The 10,489-nt window shown below is 43.0% G+C and overlaps 1 protein-coding gene across 2 annotated transcripts in view; it reads right to left on the reverse strand.

Moving 5' to 3' along the window:
- Positions 1-4,331, reverse strand: part of LOC144179405 (acetylcholinesterase-like) — a 49,007-nt gene extending 44,676 nt beyond the window's left edge. For both annotated transcript variants that reach the window (XM_077707751.1, XM_077707750.1), the window contains exon 1: positions 4,215-4,331. In XM_077707751.1, the coding sequence (XP_077563877.1) occupies positions 4,215-4,231 (17 nt within the window). In that variant the 5' untranslated portion in view covers positions 4,232-4,331. The remainder of the gene's footprint in view (positions 1-4,214) is intronic.
- Positions 4,332-10,489: the final 6,158 nt, after the last annotated feature.

Consider the following 10,489-nt stretch of genomic DNA (forward strand, 5'->3'; position numbering starts at 1 on the left):
GAATTCAATACCACGTAAATTGTATAAGCTATTTCATCGAGAGAAGAAAATTCTAAAAATTACAGGTTTGACAAAAGCATGTGGACCAGAACATCAATAGCGTAATCAAAAATATTGCTTGGTAGGGACGGGGGAAAAGAGCCACTGTTACCATTGGTATAGCAGGCAATTTGACGACCATTGAATTCATGATCGCGTCGCTTAGATACAAAGTGCGGGGGTAGTAAGAAAGCGTTAGGGGAAATGCCAGTACTTTTTAAATAGCTGTGGTAAAGTAATTCGAGTTTGTGATGCAGCTGACCTTAACTAGGTGGTTCCCAGCAGAAATGCTTTGTGTGAAGGGATGCTAGTGTTAAAACAGTAATTTTTAATCAGAAATCGCGCGGCGCGGCTCTGTACGCGTTCTAACAGTGCCCATAATTTATCAAGTTGCAGGCTTTCAACGACGCAGGCGTACTTTAAAATACATGTTCCGGTGGTGAAGTATAAAGTGCCCTAATTATTAGGGGCGCGTGACTAAAGTTACAGTACAAAAATTCATCTTGCAGCAGGCCGAAAAGGTAACATGGTCAACCTGTCGACTCTAGGTGTGGCTTTATTAAAATAGACGCCGATTCCTTATCAAGACACGTGCTTCTCAGAGTGTGTGTTGATAAGACACGGGTGTGGCTACGCGTGGAGGAGACGTGCTGACATTTCGCACCATTTGAAGTCATTTTCTGTTTTGCGTCCCACGTTTGAATACCATGTTGTATGACACGGTCATCTCTTCAAAGGGGCACCATGCCGGTCAGATCGCCATGACTAGGAAATTTGAAAGGCACCACATGTTTACTCAGAATTGATGAAATTTAGAAGCACGTTGAGGGTTTCGAAGCCGTTTTGGGAAGTATGGGTAATTAGGTGATAAATTGTCACGTGGGCACAAAAAGTTCTGGCAGGCTGCCGAAAAGTGTAAGCAAGAGACAGCAAAGCATATGACCCCAATAATATAGAAGCATGACACCGACTTAAGCCGTCTACTATGAGCTGTCTTTACCGTTGTCATTCTCCAACCAAAAGTCTGTGGCGTTCTCATTACTCAAAAAGCATACCGAATTAATGTATAGCTAATACACTTAAGGTCACTGCGTTGCGGTCACATTATTTATTTCACCTTGTATGGTTGCTACGTCGGGCTTTGCACGCTCACCGAAGGCCGAATGCGTCCCTTCGCATTGCAAGTGTACCTGACATCTTCAGGCTATTATAATGGTATGCCCTGCTCAAAAAGAGGTGTACGGGAGTGCGAAATTAAAAGAAAAGCGGGCACTTTTCATGTGCCAACTCCTTTAATGAAACGCTCAGAGCTCGAACACAATACACCTTGCATCTCCGAAAAAATTTGCAATTTCGAAAATAGCCATTTTAATTGGTATAGTTGTGTAAATGGGGAATATATTTAATAGAAAAGAAGGAAACACAAATAACGAAACTGAAGAAATTTGTCTGCTCATGCGTTCTCACGCTAGTTAACAAAAAATAGGAAGAACAGTGCGAAACAAGCGGAAACACGTACAAAAATGGTATAGAGCACGAGATGGGTAGTGAACGACAAAAACTTAAAATTAAATGCCAAAAGCAACTTACTCTACTTCATTCAGCACCTTCACGTAAATACAAAAATAAATAAGCCCCGAAAAACATGAAAACAACGAGAAAAGGAGTAAACAGGTGTTTGCACGAAAAATACGTACTTGCGTATTTGGAGAAGTAAAGTGACTTTGCAGTGAACCAGCGTAAATGTACGTTTTTCGTACGGAGAAAAATTGAAAAATGAAACATGATCTACCAAAATAAAAAAAAAACTGTTTGTGCACCGTCCTCACATGAATATTAGATGTCTGAAAATAAAAGTAAACATCAGAACAAAATATAAGAAACCAATGAACTTGTAATGCTCTATAATGCACAACAAAAATTTTAATCGCCGGAGTTGAGGCTTTTGTGTGCTATAATAATGTGAACGGGGGTCTAAGCGAGGATCATGGGTAAATAAATAACAAGGACACAAAAATACAACAGGAAATCTAAAGTCGCGCAGTTGATTCAGGTATGATGAATGAGTAGCCTAATGCAGCACAGGCGTAGCCCAATTAAGCTACTCATAGTTGAATCTGGCACAAAAACTACCAGAGCACTTTAGTCATCTTGTTTGCTGTTTCTGAATGCGAAAGCATTATCATACATGGAAATGGTGGATCGGCTGTGAGCCTCTGACGGCAGCTGTAATCTTCACTCACCGATTTCGCCCCTTGAGTGGGAGTGTGACCAGTGGGTATTGTTACTATAAATTTTAGACGAGACGGCAAATAAAAACCCCCAACCCCAAAACACTAAATGGAATAACGGAATAAAGATACTGTATCTTGTTAACCCTTGTAGTGCAGCTTGTTAACCCTCGTAGTGCAGCCATGAATGCGTAAACTACGACAAATATGCGTTTTATGCAGATACAAGGCGTTGCACAGTTGATTATTTTTCCAACACGCTATACAATGCTTTGAGACTGAAATTTAACAGAAATTCCGAGCAATTTGTGATAGTGCTTAAGAATTTCTGAGACTTTCCTTTAAGCTTTCATTATTTTTTTGCCAAAATTTTGTACATTTTGGCTATACTAGGCTGCATGTGAACTATATCGGGCGGTATTGGGTGACTTTTTTTGTTCGGTATTTGTATTCGGTATTTTTGGCAAACAAGTTTACGGAAGACTATAGGGAAAATTTGCCATCACTTAACTTAACGGGTGCTACAATCTTTCACGCATAAAAAAGAAAAAAAGGAGAAACAGCAGTATCACTGCTAAAAAAAAGAGACACAGAATGAGGTAAAAAAAATATTTTGTAGCATACCTTTTTAAGCAAACAGGGAAACACAAAATGGAGGTGTGTGCAGCAGAGGTACAGTCGGGGTCAATTCGAAGGTGATCACGGGAGCATGGATTGTCAAGCCTTCCAACTACACAGCAGCCGTTTTTAGTACTTTGGAGATACGGGTAGCAGTGCGTTTTTCCCCTCGATGTCTCTTGCATTATACATCCCTGATTCAACCAGTAACATGACGCTGCAGTTTTTTTTTTTTTTTGCGCCAGAGCGATCACCTTCCCATTTATCCCGTCTGTACATAAGCAAACGTAATGCGTAGGTGTGTATGAACAGCTTAAAATGAACAGCGTAAAAGTGGTAACATGACATGGCCGTGAATGTCTTGCGTCAAATGCCTCCAGAAATGGCGCGAGTTTGTAAATGTGTTACATGTTTTTTTTCTCTGACCAGTTTCTGCTTATTTTGCAACAGCTAGAGTTTTCAGTTTTTAGAAGCCCTAATTCGCCCCCTTCAAGAAATAAAATAACACCGAAGACCACAGAAAATTTTTCATGACTGTTATTCTAAGCTCACGGCGTGATTGTTGAGATTACACATTGGTTGAGATGACAATAGCACGCGTCACGCAGCTAACATTTACGCGAACATCACTATCCGCCTTCAGCAGGGCTCGGGCCGAAGGTCGGTGCGGCGGTCGGGCCTCGCAGTGTATATTGTTGGCGGGCCTGATCCTGGGCCTCATCCTAGGTGTAAAATAGACCCGTGTGGTACTCTATGTAGGAGAAGTCCGGTAAAGGTTGAACTTAAACTGTCTGTCTGTACAAAGGGGTCACGTTACCGTCAACTATATAAAAAGAACTCCTTTTGACGGGACAGTTTCCCCGCGAGAATGTTCTAATTAATGCGTTGTACAAAATCTGCCGTCACTTAGGCAGCACTCAAATTATTGTTTGCGACCGGCATGTTGATCGCAGCTATTCGCCATAAGGAGGACCATGCGAAATTTAGAACGGTGAGCATAGCTTCGGTTTAGAATAGAAATTACTCCGTGACAAAAGATTGGGCACTACAGAGCTAAACTACAATCAAGTGGTTGCCAAACGCGTTAAAAGGGTATGTATCAAACATACTTAGATATCTACGTAGTCTATATGTTTACAGGGGCCTTCAGCAATAAATTCCCCTTTCGCTCATATTCAACTTAGGCGCTGAAAAGCAGCAATTCGAAGAAAGAAAATGAAACGGGTAATCACAAGCCACAAAACAAACAAAAACGAAGGTAAAACCCCAACTCCAACTAAAACAGTATTCACAGGCGCAAAAAAATTATTATTGCTAAGCACTTACGGTTTGAGGAGACGCATGATTTTGGGAGGCTTTGGCTACAACCTCCTGTATGTGCGCGCGCTGAGTTTTGTTCGGAAAGCAGAACAAAACTGGCGAACCCACAGTTACAGTACTGACCTCGGGTAATGGGAGTGCGCAGGCGGCATAAAATTGTGCCCGCATTGTAGGAACAGCTGTTTTAAAACCGAAGTGTAAAACAAAATATATCAAGTGGCCATGACTTGTTTTTTACAACACTCCACAGCCGTGTTTCCGTTTTCAACGAAGAGAACACGTGTTTAAAAGAAAATAATAACGGGCGAACAGTCCCTTCAACGTCATGAACGACAATTCAGGAAACTGTTGCACACGACTGTTGCAAATGACAGGTTGCACATGAAAACCCGAGAAATGTTGCAGAACTATTTGCAACAATTATGATTGCGACACTGCTCGGAAAGCTCTACCAAATTTCTGTGGATCTCAGTGGTCACTAATTGCGCGCGGAGACTTCAGAATTAATAAATCGTAAGCTGGTTTTCTGTTAATCATATCATGCGAGCGCTTAACATGATGTCTATGCCGAATAATGCGGGTTAGCCCGTATTTGTGCTGTTAGTTTTCACATTATCGTGGCTCTCTTTGCTATGTCCCAAAAATTGCATGTTCTTTGTGAAGTGCCGGTTTTATTTTATCGTTACGCCTCTGGCGTTTGGGAGTGCAACTTTTTTGTAGTTCATTATTCTCTCCGCTACTCTCCCGGTTAGGGGGCTGCTGCCGAGAGGAATAGGTTGTCAATCACTGCCAATTGCCAGTGACTAGTATGTGTCAGCTTACGGGTGGACGCCGACAAGAAAAACCCATTCACTCAACCGATCACCAGTGATGAGGTGGCGGCCGTCTGATGCACGAGTTTCGCCGGCAGCCGGGGAGACAGGGACGCAAGAGCTTGAAGCTGAAAACAGCGAGTGAAATTTTAAAAGACTTAGTATTGTGCGAGCGCGAAAACAAATATATACGGAAAAGGAAGCGCAAAAGAATGCAAATATGAACAAGGAAAATGTCGCGGAATTGTACAAACAAGGGGAGTGAACAAAGGGTACTAAAAACTAGAGAAGTTCGTTAAAACAGCAACAATTTCATACATACGCAGGATGCTGAATTCGTATAATAGTCTTAGATCGAGCCGATGTCGCGCCGATACCTCGGAGGCGAAAGTGGCCGCCTTCGAAGAATTGCTTCCGCAGTAGCTTGGCTGTTTCGTGAAGAAAACGGCGATTCAGGAACCCTTGAACACGCTTAAGTCTTCACGGTCGCGGGCCGCTGATGGCGACATCACGTACAACAAAAAAGCACCGGGGTAGATTAACAACATTTCAGCGCGACTGCTCGGGCTCGGGAGGGACGAGCTTTTACAGCCGCGCGAACCAGGAATAACCTAAACAACAACAACAACAACAAAAGTATCCGCTGCAGTCTTCCTCATTTTCTCCTTTCTCGAATCATTTTTAGCCTAACCAAGGCTTGACATTGCAAAAGCTATGCGGCCTACGCAAACGCCGTAGACATAGTAGTCCTCCAGTATCGCAAAACGGTGGGGTAGCAAGGCGGCGGTTCGCCAGTAAGTATGCGGGGCTTCTTTTTGTATTTTGCATCGTGAGGCAGGCCACCGTAACGTGAGTCACAGGAGCTCCCAGAACGGGCGAAACCAGAATGTTCTAGCGGAGAAAGCTTGTAATAAATGAAGCGACTGTAAAATAATAAAACGTTGTACGCATGAGTTTGTCACAAATACGAATAAACTAGCAGCTGCTAACCATTCTAGCTATTTGCGAGCAATGGATATTTTATAAATTTTCGCTACGTAAATAAAAATTATAGGCAATAGAAACATGTAAAGACTATTAAATCTGCATAAAACCAGTCTCGACCGAAATGCTGTATGGCTAAAGGTTTGAGATGCAACACAGATACAAAGTGAGCAATTTTTTGAAATGGCATCAAAACAATGTTTGATTTTAATCTCCCGTTGCTTCGTTACTTTGATATCGGGGCGTTATGCCATTAGACATTTATAGAACTAAAACGGTGGCCAGCCGTGAACCTGCACATGTCAATCAAATAACATTTGAAGGAGGATGACAGCTGTTCTGCTTGCATTCATCGACGCGCAGCGAGGCGCCACAAACTCTGAACTCCGAGCCAGCCGGTGTCCCTCGGAGGATGAAACAAGTGTGTTTTGTGTTTGTTCTTGTGCTTGTGTGTGCGCGCTTCTCCTTCCCTTTCCGAGTCGGGGACGGCGGGAAAAGGAATTTAGCCCATTTCTCCCGCTGTCCTGCAGCTCCGGCGAGGTTCTGAGTTACGTTACGCAGAACCGTGCCGCGCCTGGGACCGGAGACGCCACAACCACCAGTCGGCCGTTCCCAGCCCTCAATAGAGCACCATTTTTTTACGGAGTTAACCAGAGGAAGGCACCCTTGTTTTTTGAACTCTCAACTTTTTCTGTTTTTTATCCACACTTCATTAAAGTTTGCCCTTTATGCCTTCCAATGTTTACACGTCATCTTTATTGATAGCGGACGCACCGACCTCGTCGAACATGGTATCGCGAGGCCAGAATAACAGCCAAATTATTTTCTCCGGCCCGCAGCCATGCTTGCAGACTGTGCAATCAGAAAGACCGCTAAACTAGTTCTTGCTGTTTTCCTCTTAATCCAACCCGCGCACAATTTCTCTAGCGACTCGAACTTAATTTTTTACTCATGATTGTTCTGGGTATTTTTATACGCAACAGCCTACTTGCAAAGTACTATATGTGCTGCTATTTTTGTTACGACAAGTTTTATAATGAAAGAGATTAGAAGGCCTGCCTTTGATAATTTTTCCAAAAGACCCAACTTGTTTTTTTGCTAGATGACAGACTATTGTATATCACGCAGCACGAATTGGTAGAGGATGATTTTCGGGACCATATAAATTGAACTGTTCCAGCAATTTCGATACCCGAAGGGGGACCTTCCCATGTAGTCTGAATTCCTCCTCCACTCGAGCTACAGTCTAGGAGATCCCGGAAATCAATTTGTTCATGTAAAACAATTACGCTATTCCTCACTCAGTCCTGCCAAGAAAGCACGTAGGATGCAGGAGATACTCCGAATACCGCAATAACAAGACCTCGCCATTCATCGACGTTCAGATAAAAATATTGGCCGCGTATCTGCTCCTTTCGTTGCAAACATCGTCAAAAGACGATAGTCTTCGTAGACATTTGCAAAGGAAATGCCCCCCTTTGCTTTCCCGTTCACCTCTCATGCTGTTCCTGTACCGTCGCGTTAATTCCACGGTAAACACACTAAAGGTTTGCGCAAGGCGATTTGAATTTCCTGCGTTCCACTTCTACAGGCCGGGTTCCTCGATGCCAGCGCTGCAGTACGGCGGAGACGCGCGTAAATGGAGGCGGCTGACTACAAGGTTTATACAACCGCGTTGCCGTGCTCCACGTGCGTTCCAAGCAGAACGTGGAACCTAGCTAGTGGAACCTTTCGTTGCTGTTGCGGCGTGATTTTTCATATGCCGCCAGGAGGCGGCGGTTTTCTGAAGTAGATGTAGAATATCATTTGTTATCGAAATACCAAGCATCCATTAATTTTTTAATAAAGGATCACTGTAAATATCCCTTGTGTACTAATTTCCTGTCTTATATTTGCGTAATGTCTTGTTCTTGTTCAACAATGTTGACAAGTATGAACATATGAACCTGGCTTACACGTTTACATTTGGCTGTGATTATATAAGACTATTGCGCAGCATCCATTTTACTTTGGCCGGGTGGCTGAATCGAGTCACAGACAGACAGACCGACAGCAGACATACAGACAGACCAAAATGTCTGTGTTTAAGTAGCCCAAGGAAGACTATCGTCTTTAAAAGATTGACCGCGTCATGTCTGCTCACTTAGATGAAAATGTCGTCGAAAGACGACAGTCCCGTGGAACCCTTCCCCGTAAATGCCGCTCTTCTTTTTCCCGCTCACCTGTCATGCTGTTCCCGCCCCATCTCGCTCCTCTCGGGATGAAACGGGGGACGTCGGTATAAGTTAGTTAAATTCTCCCTATTTGATTGATTGATTGATTGATTGACGGACTGATTGAATGACTGATTGTTAATGATTGTTAAGTGTAACAGCGTGACGACGGGTAATCTTACGAAATAATCTACGACATCTATGTTGTACTACTGGTTTAATTGTAGCGCTACTCTTAGACAGACCCAAAATATTTTCTTTTTTCCATTACAGGTGGTAGCTGCCCTAGGCGATATTCCCCTCTGCTCTTCTTCCTGCACCACCATTCCAAGCATGTTTAAGTAATCTCTACAGCTGTTAAGTTTACTCCCCCTGTGCTACCCTTAAATCCTAGAGCTTCGGGAAGCAGCATATTTTCTCAAATAGATTGGAAGGTATACACTCACCATCCAACACTATGTGCGGCATAGTTGCTGTTTCCTTTCCGTCGACCACGGACACCCGATCATCTTGTGCAGAATGCCCTACGAAGCTTAGTTCTCAAGCAACTTGCGCTAGCCTCAAAAGGCAAAGCACTGCCCTTGGAATTATCACAGAGATTTCCGTTTACGATGCCCAATGTTTTGACCCTGCGCATCTTAAACGATGTTATAGCTTCTATTTTTTCTCTGCACTTAGTTGTTTCTATCTTACTTGCTTCTTTTTTGGTTACCTTAGCTGTCTTTGATTTTCCACTCCCCTATTTCATCGTTAGCCTTGTAGTATTCCGTAGCCACTGCGTGTCTACGCTCTCCACGAATAGGTGCCTAAACTCTTTAGCTGCCCACTTGCGGTGATCCATTGGTCTTAACCTCCTCTCAAAGCATTTTTTACTCTGAGCTTCTCGAACTTCAAACGAGGCCCAGGCCATTACTCCGTGCACGCTTCCTTAATTGTTTTTCCATGCGCGCCTATGGCCAAACGGCGTACCGTTCCCTGGTTCACTTCAAGGCATGATAGATTATCTGATTTTCAGCATAGTACATCATGTGCAATTAGAAGGCTCGAAACCATTACTCCTTTCAAAATTCCTCTCACTACTGATTATTTGTTATACACCCACAGAGCTCTATGCTTCATTATAGCCGTGTTTCGCTTTCCTGTATCCTTACGTTGTTCCTCGTCATTCCTTAAGTAATGTTCCCCTTCGTTTATCCACACTGCCCAATTGCGTCAGTGCTAGTGTAATCGTGTAATACAAAACCGTTATTCCCGCTGTCTCATTGCTAAAATTTGGGCTGAAATATGTGGCTCCTTGGCCACTAATATTTACGAGCCATCGCATATCTATCTGGTTTTCAGCTAAAAGAACAATGCCGTCTGCGCGTAACATTACCGAAAAACACTGTTCTACCACTTCGTCTTGCCACATTTGCCTTGGGTTGAACCCTAATTGACTCTCTTCCAGTTTATTTTCTAACCCTGCGATGTAAAGCTTAAACACTACTGGGTTCAAACGGCATTCCTGTTACAGTCCTTCATGGGTGTTGACCTGCTGTGTTCCTTTTTGCCCTTGTAATGCCAGGTGCGCTCTATTATATTAAGAAAATGTTTCATGTTCGACTTTTCAGCATTCCACGTTTCGCATTGCACTGCTTTCGCGCCACCTACTGAGACCTTTTGTTATTGTTGGACTTCTTGGAACTACAGAGTAACCTCGGGCAGAAACACTTGTATATCGAGGTGAGAAAATTGGTTTCTTCCCGTATTTGGTGTTTTCGGTCACATACATCAAGCACACATATATTTTAAAATAAACAAACCGTCCATAGTGCCAGTTATGTTTTGCCTCAAATGGGCCGAGTGTTTTATGTTTGCTGAACAATGAAGACAAGTATAAAGTGTGTTTCCAGATTTTGTGGTTTGTATAACTTTTGGCTGTATAAAACTTGCCGTCTAGGAATCATGTAAAGTTTCTCCCGGGTGGCTGATCAAGGAAAAGATATGCAGACAGAGATGTACTAGACCACAATTTTCATGCTCAAGTAGCCAACGAAAAACTAACGTTTTTTAAAAGACATCAGCTAGCTTCACCAGGTACAAAATTACATCCGCGTCTTACGCTACCCACAAGTTCATTTGTACCGGCCGTTCGCACGCGTCCTTAGCAGTTTCGGATTTTCTACGCAAGTCAAAAACTATGTGCGCCACAAAAGACCGCACGAAAGCCTGTCAATGCTGATTACTGTTTTTTTAGCTGAAATTTAAATCAACAAAACAAAAATCTGCAGAA

Source organism: Haemaphysalis longicornis, unplaced genomic scaffold, assembly GCF_048455015.1.
Source record: "Haemaphysalis longicornis isolate Haplotype H1 unplaced genomic scaffold, Haemaphysalis longicornis Haplotype H1 scaffold_4, whole genome shotgun sequence".
Classification (NCBI taxonomy): Eukaryota; Metazoa; Arthropoda; class Arachnida; order Ixodida; family Ixodidae; genus Haemaphysalis; species Haemaphysalis longicornis.